Source organism: Protopterus annectens, chromosome 1.part1 (assembly GCF_019279795.1).
Source record: "Protopterus annectens isolate FY-2018-M chromosome 1.part1, PAN1.0, whole genome shotgun sequence".
NCBI lineage: Eukaryota > Metazoa > Chordata > Ceratodontiformes > Protopteridae > Protopterus > Protopterus annectens.
In genome coordinates this window covers 378,205,801-378,221,466 of record NC_056726.1, presented here as the reverse complement: position 1 = coordinate 378,221,466, position 15,666 = coordinate 378,205,801, and the positions used below count along the sequence as shown (strand labels likewise).

The following is a 15,666-nucleotide window of genomic DNA, read 5'->3' as shown; positions in this document are numbered from 1 at the left end:
GCTGCAGATGCTGCCTGTATGATTGGCTGACTATAATGCATTCCACCTGCCAGCTATGTTATTTGTACTTGATTGCTTGTATTCTGCTATTTCCCTTTTCTTTTCCTTTTTTCTCTTCCCCATTTCCACCCCTTTTAAGCCCCGAGGTGCGCCACGCAAACTCTGTGCCCAAATGTAAACAGTCCTGCTATTTCCAGTTACTTTTTTTTTTGTTTGTTTTAGACCCGGTGCGTGCCACGCAAACCCATTTAACTAAGGAAAACAATGAGAAACAGCCCTCCCCTGGACATGAACACAGTCTTCATTTCATGGAATAAGTCAGTACAGCCTCAGACACCCCCCTTGCTTAGCTGGGCTTAGCTTGTATCAGGATTATATCACCCCAGATGGGACTCAAACCCACAATCCCTGGCTTATGAGGCTAATGCCTTATCCATTAGGCCACTGGGGCCCTAACTGACTCAAATATGAGCCATGGAGCTCCAATGTGCTTACACCAAGCATGACACACATCATTTTCATGTCTGCAGCTCCTCCTGCTTACACCACTGCCTTATAGCACCTATACAGTTAGGTGCAGTTTGGCACTTTGCTTCTTTTTGCGATTCAGTAAATTTCCCTCATTAGCATACCCCACTGCTTTAGTCCCTAGTTACAGCTCTAGCCCAGAACCTTTCCCTTTAGCAACCACTGTTCCCTGATATTGTTTTGATTCTGCATGCCATTGACTTTAATGGCAAAATTCAGATTTCACTTAAAATTGACTTTTCACATTTTTTTTATTTTCGGCATGATCCCATTTGTGTGCCACTGCCCTATGCTTAAACGGCCAAGATCGGCCAAAAAAAATAAAATTTTATTTTTATAATTTTGCAACACTTTTCCATGACAATGGCCATATATTTGGCCATTGGCATGCCTAAGGATTATAATACATGCTTTGGTTTGAGCTGTCATGCCTTTGTTTTAATTTTTGCAGAAATGTATTTGGCTAGTAGCCAAATACATTTCTTCCTGCTACACTATTCTGCCACGGATGCCTACCTGCTTACTGGATCGCTAATTGACCTCATTTGCATGGTCTTCAACAGCAAATGAGGTCATTGGCATAATCCAGTCATGTCTATGGCACAATAGTGTTGCCAGGCTTTTGCATATCCCCATACTTGTTTACTGGATCGCTCAGTGGCCATATTCCATGCAGGAACAGCTACACTATTCCTGCATGGAATTTTTTGCTTATTGAATCCCAGGGAGTGTTTCTTATTTATACAGATATTTATTTCACTTAATGACTTTTTCTTTCGGTTTTTTCCCGGTTAGGGGTTGCCACAGCAGATCACTTGTCCGCTCATGATTGGCAGTGGAGTTTTTGCAGTGTTGAGTTGCCAGCCCGGTGGCCAACCTTCCACAGAAGGCACACACTCACACCTAGGGCCAATTTAGAGTGTCCAATCCACCTACAGCATGTCTTTGTGATGTGGGAGGAAACCGGAGCACCCGGAGGAAACCCACATGACCACAGGGAGGACATGCAGACTCCGCACAGAAGGCACCCAAGCCAAGGATCAAACCGGAGTACGCCTTGCTGTGAGGCGACAACGCTAACCGCTGCACCACCGTGGCCACCCTTCTTCACTTAATGACTACCAGATGGCAAAAAAAAAAGATTGTATGTGGCATAAAAGGCTGAATTGGTGTTCTCTGTACCTTGCATACTGAATCAGAGCCAGATCATAGTCAAATGGGGCCCTAGGCTTGGTAATACACTGCACCCCCTCACATATCCACACAATAACTAGTGGGTCAAACATGTATGCAAGCTCACTGCTGTCAAAACCATATAGTAGAACTAAATGCAACCCCTCTCTGCCCTCTCAACTTCTTTTTTTAACAAGAAAAATCTTTATTGAATTATCACTTATGACGTAGTAAATCATATACGTATATCTATGGGTCTACTGTAAAAGACCGAAAATCCACTTGTTTGAAGATGAACAGTAGCCCCTCAGTTACACGAAAGTGCACTTCCGCGAAGCACAGTTCAACGAACCATTCAGGTAAACTGAAGCGCCGAGGCACACTACAGTGGGGAATAGGGAATTTACCTGTTTTCCACTGTAGTGCGATCTCAGAGTTGGTATATTTAAGTGGGGGGGTTCATCCCCCCACTCAGTGTAATGTTAGCAGGTGTTTTCTGTTTTTTTTTTTTTTTATCTTTTTACCAGTTCGTTGAACTGAGTTTCGTGAAAGTGCACTTTCGAATAAGTGCACTTTCGCATAACTGAACGGTCTACTGCTCTTTTTCGAATAAGTGGTATTCGATTAAAAGCAGTAGACCCATATATATATATATATATATATATATATATATATATATATATATATAGATATATATATGTGTGTGTGTGTGTGTGTGTGTGTGTGTGCAAATGAAAACAAGCCATATTGACATATTTTGAGTTGCAGACATTATACATCACATGTAATCTTCTATATAGTCATTGTCAGTTGAAATGTGCATAGCTCATTCAATTCCTGCCTTCCCTTAAACCTCATTTATCCTGCAAAACATTATTCTGCATGTATTGCTCCCACAATTACCATTTTGCTATGTAATTTACTCCTATCCTTTTCTAAAGATCACACTTCAGTTCTTTTATCTTGATTACAATATTCACTACTTCTAGTACATTTGCTTTAGACTTTAATGTCCATTTTTTAGTAACTTTTTTGGCAGACCCCAGGATTAAACACAGCAAGGCCTTACTATGTCTAGGCAATTCCAATTCTGTATTACATCTCGAGAAAATGATTTCCTTAATTACACCAATTTGCTTACCCGGTACTTCTTGTAGACTCAAATAGACAGACAAAACACCTAGCTGTAACTTTAAATTATACAAGTATTACTAATGATATTAAAAAGATTTTTTACAATAATTGGAAAGTCCTAATTATGGATCCATTTGTCAGGCAAATTGTGGGGGCACAACCCCATTTTATGTTCAGAAATAGCCTGAATCTCAAACGGATATTGTGTAATGATAACTGCTACACTCCTTTAGTAGCATTACCTGTTAGTCACAAGATTGGCACTTTTGCTTGTCACAGCTGTAATAGGTGTAAGTTCATTTCCAATATGCCTGAATTTCACCACCCTACAATGAATTATGTTTTTCGACCAAGGTTTTTTGCTAATTGTTGTACAAAGAATCTTATTTATCTTGCAACATGTAAAAAATGTCAAGCCTTTTATGTCGGACTTACTAAAAGATGTCTGAAAGATAGGATATATGGACATTTATATGACATAAAAAGAAAAAATGAACTGAACGCCTTGGCAAAACATATATTAGAATATCCCTTACATCATTTTGACTTCAAAGTTTTAGAAATAATTGTAAATAATAAAAAAGGTGGAGATAATATGCTGATTTTAAGTAATAAAGAACTGAAATGGATTTTGAGATTGGCTGCCCATATACCCCCCTGGCATCAACAGCCATATCTCTATTAAGCCTGCTTTGGAAGCTAGGTAAAGATTAAAATATTATTTCATTTTTTTCAATCTAGTACTCTTTCATCATTTAAGTGTGTCCCATATACAAATTAATTCAACATATAAGTCTAGAGTTGAATAATTGCACATTTTTGAATTATTAATATTTATTCTATTTGATTAATAATCAATTTATTCTCAATACTCTATCATGAATTGTTTAGGTTCATATATATATATATATATATATATATATATATATACACATATTTTCTATGTTGAGTCTACAATTTTAAAATGCATTTTTAAATATATTTTAAATATTCCAAACATATCTTATAAATACAATATTATATATTTTAAAAAAATTATTTAATTAATCTAGACTATATTCTATATTTTATTTTTGGTGTTTTTAGTTATGAATTTAATTAATTAATATACCTATATGCCTCTATATGATGTAGTTTTATAGTTAGATAGAGACATCTATACACTATACACTTTATACTATATTAGTCTAGTTTAATATTACAAAGTATACTTAAATAATATATGAATTGACCAGTATTTATATACATTTATATACATATTTACATATTTATATATATACCTAATTTATAATACCCCTCATTTACATAGTTGCTAGCCCATTTATTCATTTATTTATTTATTTATCTACTCATTCTCATATGCATTTACGTGTCTACCATAAAATATCTGCATTTTTTATAAATCACAGTATTTTATTAATAAATAAATTTATCATACATTTCCACACAGAGTATATAATGTTTTTATTCATTCATTTATTTATTTATCTACTTGATAAATATTTTGTTTTAATTGTGCTTATTTAAGTCCATATTATTCAACAAAATAATAATTGACACAGTACTGCCTGATTTTGAACGATACTGCTTAAATCTAAGGTCTTTTAGAAATGTCTGATCATGTTATTTTGTTTAATGGATTAATTGTCCTAATTAATTAATTACTTATTTTAATTTTGGCGCCTTTTTACTACCTTTGATTATATAAACTGAAGTTTAAATGTTAATGTACTGTCTGATGAAGCGTAGTAGTTGCTATGCGAAAGCGCTTACATTTTAATAAATGTTCTCTTATGCTGATTTCATCTTGGTCCACGGTCAAGTTTATACCAAAAACTGATGCTGATTTTCTAAAAATTTCATTTTGGTGACACTGGATTATTTGCTGGACATTTTAGCTGTTTCCAACTGCTTCGTGGTGAGAGAGCCTGGTTTTATTGTTACACTTCTTGTAGTCTGCAGGAAATTTTTAATGTCTGCCAACTCATTACCTTCCCAAAAATATGTCCCCAGTTATCTCTTTCTTCCCCAGTACACCTCCAACATTTGATGTCTACCAGAGGAAAAATTCTCTGGAGTCTGCTTGGGGTATATAAATACCTATGCAAACACTTCCAAGCAAAAATCCTAAATCGTGTATACTTTGCTGCATATTTGGGAGCCATACATATATCCCCCATTGTTTCTTTGGGAATTGCTTATCTAATCCCTCTTCCCAGCCCTTTGTAACCTCCTCTGATTGATTCCTATAGTTATCAGGGAATATAATTATCCATTTGTAAACAGCAGCTTCTGGTCTAGATTCTACCAAAACTCTACCAGTGCTAGTCTTTAACTTAGGATCTCCTTATTCCTTTCTCTTCGCCGATACTCTGATATCAATCCTTTTAGGGAAGGCAGCCTCTAGCCTCCAGTTGAAATGTATTCTTGGCCTCTTCCCATTCTATTACCTTTCCTTCTCTAATCATTTATCCCAATATTTTGGCTCCTTTACCAGTTTTCTCTAGTAAATTCCAGTCCCCTCTCACCTATTCTCAGTACCTTTAATTGTAGTCATTCCTATCATCAGAATTTCCTTTCTCCATTCCTGTCTTGGCTTAGTTCTTAGAATGCTTTCTGCTACTTTATGAATGTAATATTCTGTATGGTTATTGTTATTCTCTTTAAGGATCTGCATCCAAAATCCCAGTCTCTCCTTATTTCTTCAGCTGTCCTTTTGTTTCATAATCATCCCTTTCCACTCTGAATTACAGCTTTCTGCTTTTTCCGTGTATTGGAAACTTAAATGTGTAGCTCTGAAATACTCCTTCAAAGTAGGGTAATCCCAAACCACCTTGTTCTATTAGAAGGCTCAGCTTATCCCACTTTACTCTTGCCTCTTTCCCTCCCAGATAAAATCCTTCAACTCTTTATTAATTGCTAGCCATAACTTCTCCTCTGGTTGACAAAAATATGTCTGACCTGTGTATAAACCTAAAGGACTAAAACATTTTCGCTGTTTGTATCTTGCTATCCATATCCATAAAATAAAACTTCCCTTTTTCTCAGTTTTTGCATTATCTTTTGTTTAGTCTCCTCCCAAATATCCTTAGCTACCATAACACAATCCTTTTTAATCCATACTCCTAAGTATTTAATTTTATCCTGTCCCCCTAAATATGGGTATTGTTGAAACAATTTCTGTGTTGATACATGATTTGCTGCTATTGCCTTTGTTTTATCTTCATTAATGCTGTGTCCCAAAAAGACTTGAAACTGTCTCAAAATGTTCCACATTGCTGAGATGTCCTTTTCCAATTTTATCAGATATAAAATAATATCATCTGCAAATAAAGGCATCTTTTCTTAATTGCCACACCAATTATATTCTTAAATTTCTGAGTCCCTTATTTTCTTTGCCAATGGTTCTAAATGTAACACAAATAATAAAGAGGAAAGATAGCATCCCTGCCTGGTTCCTCTATTCAAACAAAATTATCCGAGAGGAACTCCCCCAACTTTAATTTTTGCCTCCGATCCCTCATATCTCCTCCTAATTTACATTATTATTGTGTCAGAGAATGCAAATGCTTTCATTGCCCTACTCATAAAATCCAGCTTACTCTGTGAAATGCTTTCTCTGCATCAGGACCCACCAATGACAGTGGTATTTTGTTACATTCTGCTTCCCTCTGGAGCATCATTGTTCTATTAATGTTGTCAAATGTTTGTCTCCCCTTCACAAAACCACATTGATCCATATCTATCGATTTTGACATTACTTTTGCCATTCTCTTAGCCATTATAGACATAAACACTTTATAATCATGGTTTAGAATCAAAATGGGCCTATATGAAACTGGATCTAATGGGTCTTAACCATCTTTAGGTAATACAGTCATAACAACTTTCTTCCAGGATTTTGGTGCTTCTCATCCTTTTAAAATATTATTAAATAAAACCTTCCAGGGTGGCCGTGGTGGTACAGCAGTTAGCATTGCCACCTCACACCAAGAGGTTCTCCGGTTCGATCCTCAGCTGGGGTGCCTTCTGTGAGGAAGCTGCATGTCATCCCTTTGGTCATGTGGGTTTCCTCTGGGTGCTCCAGTTTCCACCCACATCCCAAAGACATGCTGTAGGTGGATTGGACACTCTAAATTGGCCCTAGGCGTGACTGCATGCATGTGTGTTCCTTCTGTGGAAGGTTGGGCACTGGGTTGGCAACTCGACACTGTAAAACTCCACTGGCAAGCATGAATGGACAAGGTGATCCGCTATGGCGACCCCTAACTGGGAAAAGCCAAAGGAAAAAGAAGACTAAATAAAACCTTACAGATCTTTATCACTTTCTTCCCTTCTAGATTCCAAACTTCCAAAGAATTATCTGTTCTTGAAGACTTTCCTGTCGAGTGGTTATACATCGCCATTTTTATCTCATCTCCTCATATCCTTACTGCCAATAATTGACGCCTCATCTACCTCTAACCTTGGCATAAATAATTCTTCAATAAACATTTTCATTTTTACTTCTTGATTTCCAAATTTCCCTGCTTTATACAGATTTTAATAAAACTTCTCAACTTCTTAGCTCAAATAAAAGACAAATACTCAAAAATCCGGAACAGCTCATATATATTTAGAATGTCACTAAAACAAAAAGATATGCATTGGCAAGCATGTTCTGAAGAGTACTAAGTCTGAAATCAATGTATGTCATTAATTAATCACTGCAATCTCAAACAATTTGCCAGAAAGCCACACATTTTTACAAGGAATGGCAAAAATACCACTCCACTTCCTTGTTCAAGGATTCTGGACAAAGGCCCAGATGTTAAATACCATTCTCTTTTATCTGTTTGCTAACCAGGTAAAGCCACTGTACAGTGTCCCTATTCATAGATGACCCAGGAGCACTGTCTGAGTGACTTACTCAATGACACATAGTAGGCAAATGAAGCTGGAAAGTTTACTTTTGATTACAGCAACCAGTTTGCTAATAGTCCAAAGCATTTTGTGGCAGACAGCTTGAATTAACTTGAAATGCATTTTCTGAAACTTTAATGACTAGTATTATAGATTGATTCTTTGTTATCCTTATTGATCTGTTAGATAATGAAGAAGTTAAGGAAGGTCTGGCAGTTAGTGCAATGGGTTAAGGCTCCATGCTGTTAATGAGCTACTTCTTGTAGTCAAGGGTATAGGGTTTGACTCTTTCTAGCTCAATTTCTGTACTCTGTGACTGTGAACAAGTCACTTGACCATACAGTGCTCTTGACCAAAAAACATGTATGAATTAAAAGAAAAAAAATGTTTGAGCATGTATTTCCTGAGGAGGAATAACTATGACATTCTGATGACTGGTATTGCTGACTGATTGTAATCTCCATTGGTTGTAATTGTATTGTCTACAATATGCTTGGAGAGCCAGAGATGTAATCATCATCCTGGATGTCTCTATCATCCCAGAGGCTGAGATGTAATCCTATTCCTGGAGGCAGTAATCCTTGGAGGTGAACACACACACACACACACACACACACACACACACACACACACACACACACACACACACACACACACACACAGAGCACTCTCAAAATCTCTCTGTGAGGAAAACCAGGACTGGGAGGAACCTGCATTCTTCTCTGCAGAGCATGAAAGAACCGATAGACACTCAAAAATCTTACTCAGCTCTGGAACACACTTCACACTAGCTGCAAATATCAGTCTTCCCCATGTGAAAATGAAACAGGAATTGGAAACAAGCTGCAATACAAAGCTCCCACTTCTGCAAAGCAACAATTCTCCTAAGGGAACACAAGGCTGACTTTTACAAGTGAACAAATCTCACAAGTGTGGAACAGAAGGCTGTTTCTTCTGGGTTGTACTTTCTAGCAGACTAGGTAATCTATTTATTTTCTTAAAGATACCTGTTTTTGTTTGTTTTTTTAAGGCCAGGCTTGGCTCCCCAGCCAGCACCAAGCCCTAGACAACTGCCTAGTTTGTCTTGTGTCAGATCCAGCCTTGCAGTGATTTATTTACTGATGTAATGTACAATAAAAAAGTAAGTTTAACTGAATCCTCACAAGAAGAGTACAACCAAAACCTAATTTTTTCATGGTATACACAACAAGCATACTAGCACTGTAAAATAAAATTTCTCATGACTGTATCAATAAGCAAAAGTTACTTTTCCCTTCTAAGACACTTGCAGTTGTCACTATAAGCTATCACAGTTTTCTTCTGTCTTCACCTTGTTCTTTTTAATTTCTAAACTGAAATGAAGTTTTTGAGTGTAATGGCAGCTACTGACCAAATGTATCATATAGTCCACTCTTTCCCTAAGCTCAGTATGCAGGTTATGTGGATATCTGACTACTTGTCTTCTATAGGGGCTCCATTGTAATGTCTTTATCTGTACCATACAGATTCATTCATATTGAACTGTCTGTAAAACTCTTTGAACTAACAAAAAATGGGTTTAGTTACACAGTAATACAGACAAATAGCAGCAATTACCAACAGGCTGGCTGATCTGTTCTCTTCTCTTCTTTGTTATATTGTATATTATATAAACTATATATCATAGTTAAATAACACCCTAATCTATCTGCTTCTACAAAAGTTTTCTAACTTAAATCCTCGGCACTTCTTAACTTCTGTATTTTTTTTATTTTAACACTAGTACTTCATCTGTAAATATCCTGTTATTTATGCAAATAAGTTTATTCATTTTACTTCTGAAGCAGACACCTTCTGTCTTCAAATGTTCTTATTTTGTTCTCATGCATCACTTCTTTTTATATTTATTTATCTTCTAAGTGGATAAGTGATCCAAATTATTGCATCCCCCCTTTTCAGCCAAGAACTGAGCCACAGGATCAAATGCAAATGCAGAATAAATATATATATATATATATATATATATATATATATATATATATATATATATATATATATATATATATATATATATATATATATATATATATATATAGAGAGAGAGAGAGAGGGACACACACACACACACAAACAGAAACACACACACACGCACACACGCACACACACACACACACACACACACACACACACACACACACACACACACACACACACACACACACACACACACACACACATTTCAGAGTAGCAAATCTGCTGTTATGCATTAGGGTAGCTAATCAGCTGGTATGCTTTTGAGTGATGGAATAAACAGAAAAAAACCCTTGTATACATACACAGAAAATAAAAACTCCATACAAAAGTGTTGCAGCTGGAGGTCATGGCTTTGCCTTGAACTCTGGATATTTGAAGCATAAACTTTAAGCATTACGTTTATGTAGCACTACTTCTAAGAGACATTACTTTGTAAGGGTTTAGTGATATCACCAACGTTCCCTGTCTTGTTCAACCATTTTACATTTCTTTAGGAGCATGTATATAAGGTCTGTTAGCTTATCTCTCCCATTATGCAACCATTGATACAAACCCTGCAGAATTTACACTTCCCCTTCCATAAATTACTTTTGTTTTTATCTCTTTCGGAACACAGAGTTTCAAGAATTGTATAGATTACACAAGATGGGATATTAACACACCCAACCCTCCTCCCCAAAGTCTCTCTCACATTATTTACCCACTTTAGATAATTCGGTATTACTATCCCAAAATCACTTTCCAGTTGTGTTGCTGTTGTTTCCCTGCAGCTGTGTATTCTTTGGTTGGTCTTGTGTTACTTTATGTTAATTATATAGTACTTATCCACTCTATTTAACTGTTTTATTTGGACACCAGTTGTTCATAGCTTGTAACACAAGTAACTGCATGCCACTTATATACATACATACACATGCACATACACACACAACTCATGTACAGATGCATATACACACACACACACACACACACACACACACACACGCACACACACAATCTGCTAACAGCACTAATTTGGCAATAAGCTACGACTTCTCCAAATCAGATATTAATTTAAAAAGAGAAAATATAAGCAAAGCAGATACCTGGATTTTGGCAGATTCTGTGCTATTTATCCATTGACACAGGTTCACACATGCCTTTCTTAGTTTTGTGTTGCCATATATAAGGAGGACTGTACAAATAATAGGATATATCATAAGGTACAACAAAAGTGTGTAATCCAATGCAGTCTGTTTACACTGGAGCATTACAGCAAAATAAATTTGATCTGCAATAAACAGGATATTTGCGAAGATGAGAGAGGCACTCATTTTAGCTACTCGAATATAAACAGTAAAATGACTATTGCTCAAAGCAGTGGGGCTTGTCTCCATCCTACAGGTATGTTGTCTAAGGCTGATGATGATAAGTAAGTTGCAGGTTAACATAATCAGGAATGGCAACACATTAAAGAGATATATATATACATTGTACATAAACAAGAAATTAAACAAGTACCCATCTGAGGGGCACTCCTCAGTAAGGAATGTGTTGTTTACATGAGTAGTCAGGTCTCCAGTAAGAACTACAGTTCCACTGATTATGGTGCTTCCCACCACTGTGCCAAGGAGCTGATAAGGAACAATAACAGAAATATTCTGTTTCAACTTGAAGAGTACCCTTTGAGTGCTGTTGGTAATCTTCACATAGTAGAAGACACAGATCCAAGTCAGAAACCATAAGCAAACAGCACTGCAGAACATATCAGCAAAATTAAAACATCGTCCAAGATAGCAGGCTTGGTTTAGTACTGAGCATATAACAAATATGTACTCGTCACTTTGAAGAAGGATATTGGAGACACCCAGACTCAACAGTATTAAATCGCCTGGCGAGAGGCCTTTGTTCTCCCTGAAATCCTTAATGTTTATAACAATAATGAAAATGTGCCCCAGGAGACCAAGGATATACAGGAGTGTTGAAACGGCTATTAGTATTTCTTTCATATCAGCAAGCATTAGTGTGTGACACAGAGCTAATGCAATGGTGTCAGCATAAACCTGTATGTGCTGGGTAGCTTGAATAACCTGAATCGTTATACTTGTACCTTTTCATTCTACTTCATTTGTATCATAAACACCTGCAGAACTATTTCTGAAGGCAGAATGCAAATCTTAGAGTGCACAGAATGTTCTGCAGGTGGTATAGATTTCAGTACTAATTTTAACTTATGAAACGTATAACTTTAATGTTACCTGCTTTATGTTAATTCGTATTCAGATGTTCATTAGTATCAATGAAGACTGCAAATGTTTTACATAGTTTCTACCAATAATATTTTCTAGGATTTCTAAATACAATAATGTAACTTAGTGAAAATAATAGTTTGGCATGCAGACATACTGACTCGGGTATTACATAAGGGTCTATATCACAACGTCAAACTTACAAAAGTTCGATCGTTGTAATATTGAACCATTATGTTCAAAACCCAAGAAAACTGAAATCACAGAACACCCATTTTTTTTCCCAGGGAAAGAAAATCACTGTTCCATGACAAAAAAAAAAAAACTTAACCTTAAACCTAAACTGAAGTGGGAGGCTGTGCAACCCACACACCCCCTACCACAGTGGAGGAAATAGCAAAGCCCGAAAATGGCTCACAGATTTTTTTTCCCGGGGAAAAAAGTCGATGTGTTGTGGCTTCGCTATTTTCCACTTTCGGACTTTAGGATTCGATATTACAACGTTCAAACTTGTTTTAGTTCGACGTTGTAATATAGACCCATTACATAAGACATATGATCTTTGCAGAGTGGTGGATCGAACATGAGCATGGAGACTGAAAATCACAAATAGATACATGTCTAAGAAGAAAATGTAGGTACCTGAGCAGGGTTCAGTAGTAGTCTCATTCAGGTTAGATCTGCACTGCTAGATTTTCAAAGCTACTGCATTTCACAAACTTTCTTTAAAGCAAAATGTCAGTGCACAGAACTTTTAGCATAGTGCATATAACAATCAGGATTTGGAATCCTGTTCACTAAATGTAACACCTTAGCTCATTCAAATTATGGTTTAGCTTTGGTCCAAACAACAACAAAAAGTAAAAAAGCCTGGAGTTGAGTGGTCATAAATGAGTTCAGGCACCACAGCTATGCACAGTATATGAATAATGGACAAATCTAAAGTAATCTTTTTTTATATAATTACAGAGACACGACAAAGAGTGGAAAACAAGTTTTAGTCCAGTCTTGAGAATGCAAATAATTATACAAATGTTGTGCATTTCTTAAGGTTGGACTTGCCATCAGTCAGGTGTAGCTAGGCATACACCAAGCACACCACTGTATAAAATGCTTTAAAATAATTTATTTTTCTGCACTAAAATGTGAAAGAATGTAATGTGCTAACATATTTACCATAGTCCATGGCTACATGTTTCATTAAATAACTCTGCTTTTCCTCCAGTCCAGTTGGCTAAATGAGTTATTTGCTTAAGCTTGTCATAGGACATAGGAATAGTACTAGGCAAGCAATCAGAGTGGCTGTAAAATCCCTAACCATATGCACTTGTGAGCAGACACACTTAAGAGGTCTTGACACCATTTTCAAGCACTTAAGAGTGCTCGCCTCTAAAATCAAGCAGGACCATATGTGATAACCCTGGTCTACCCATCCGGCCATTGATACTAGCTTTAAAGCTACCCAAAGTAGTACTTTATTTGACCTGTAGTGGTTAACTTACTCCATAAGTGGAGAATATATTCAAGGAGGTCTCTTATCCTTCCAGTGGATCTTGGCTATTTATTAATATAGATTTAGATACATAGTATGGGTGTTAATAGAGCCACTGGTTTGTGGGGAAATAGACAGTCAAATAGAATTGTGTATTTTGTGGCTCAAAAAGCAAGACACAGGTCACCTTGACACATCTGGAAAATGTGCTAATCTATCAGGATAGTTGTTAAGGTCTTTAATTTTCTTGGTTAGAAATCTTGGGACCTTTCTGGCTGAGACATACGTTTGGATTTGCACTATCAAAGGGGACATTGTATCTGATGATGGGTTTGGTACAGGAAGAGTACAGTGCAGTGGTTAGATGATTTATTTGGATCTTTAATATGTTCCCTTTGAAAGTAACTGGGGCAGATAGAAGGATTTCCTAACTGCAGTGGAAGTGTGGTGATCAACTTGAGTGATGACTGTGTCTGTCTGAAGAGGACTATCATTTATAACCTATGAGGCTTTTTTATTGAATGTTACTACACTGTACTTTTTTGCATTCAGCTAGAGACCATTTCAGTATACCAGTTGCATGCATATGCAGTCATCAGCAAACTTGGCCAACCACACTTTTAGAATAATGGTTTAGATATATGCAAAACAAATATCAAATCATGAAGGGCTCAGCAATGACCCCTGTTGTAGCCCTACTAGTCAGAGTTTTATATTCAGAGAGGGTGACAGCAGCATGCACTCTTCAGGATCTGTTACATTGCCAATTTGCAATCCAGTGGACAATGTAGGGGGTTACATAAAGTTTGTCTTATTATTCAGTAATATCAGTATGGATAATGGCAAAAGCCTTGTCCAGGTCAAGATAAGCAGCATGCATAGACTAACCACTGCCCACAACTACTGTAACCTTTTCAAAGAATCTTACAAGGCTTATAAGAGAGGATCTGCCCTTCACAAATCCAAACCAACTGGAGTCTACATCAGTTAAGTTGCTGATATCTACATAAATGAGTTTCACGTTTTTTGTATATAAGGATGATGAGGCTGATTGGCCTCTAATTACCACGTCTGTATCAAGGCTGCCCATGTGTAGTGGTGTTAGAGTGATTCATCTCCAGGCATCAGGCACAAACCCATTGCACAGGATGCAGTTAAACATTTTAAGTAGAGGATCAGAGAGTGCGTACCTGACACTTATGAAAATACAGGCTGGTATAAAGTCTGATCCTAATGAAGTATTATTTTTAGTCTTTAATGGGAATTCTAAGACTTGTTCCAAGATAGTTTCATGGAAATAAAATTTTCAAGAGTAGTCGGAAAAAAAGATGGGTGAGGAGGTTCATTTTTTTAATTTATTTTCAGTACATGTACTTTTCAGGGTGAGGAGGCTACGTTCTGGAAGCTGGACTACAAATGTTGCACAGTTCCAGAAATTCTGACTTCTCCCTTGCTTTCAATATCCAAATGACTTGCCTGCTGTATATCTTCTAATTTTATTTCAGTTAACATAAAGGTTTATTATACTGCTTAATATGCGTGTTCATAAGTGATGCAGGATTTATCCACATTTACCAGCATTGCCCATAATCAGACAATAATTAACAGTATCACATAATACAACATAGTTATTTAAATGATTGCTTGATTTTCTCATCTTCCTCACATGGCTCTGCCATACTATGACTCACTATGGCCATCCCATGTATTTCTGCTGAACTGAGTTGACTGAAACACCTTAAAGATACACTGAGGATGTACATGTTCTTGTACATGAAGGCATAAAAGCAGCACACCATTGCTGTATAGTTTCTGTCACTGATATTTTGGTATAAAACATTCTCAGTAGCTCTTTTTAACATTTATTATATATTTAGAATGCATAAAATGGCAAGAAATCCTTAGTCAAAAGTATTCAATGACAGATTTAGGGTCCTAAGGAAGTGGCTGAAACAGCACTATCTACATAATTTACAAATCTTACAATAATGTCTTTTTAACTGTGCTAATGCATTTTTACCACCTGCAGTGTGACTCAGTTTACTCTACTGCATGTCTACAAATGAGATTACCATTTCAAGTAAAATAAGATACTATTTTATCATGGATATCTCACTTTTGGATGACAACCTATTGGTCGACAGACACATGGCTGGCGCAATCTGGTTTACAAAGCAAAGGTACTGATGGACACAG

General features: G+C 36.5%; 1 protein-coding gene across 1 annotated transcript; it reads right to left on the bottom strand.

Annotated features, from left to right (window-relative positions):
- Positions 1-10,775: 10,775 nt before the first annotated feature.
- LOC122814507 (taste receptor type 2 member 104-like) lies at positions 10,776-11,750 on the bottom strand. Its single transcript, XM_044087084.1, has one exon. The coding sequence runs from the start codon at positions 11,748-11,750 to the stop codon at positions 10,776-10,778; it is 975 nt and encodes a 324-aa protein (XP_043943019.1).
- Between the last annotated feature and the right edge of the window lie 3,916 nt (positions 11,751-15,666).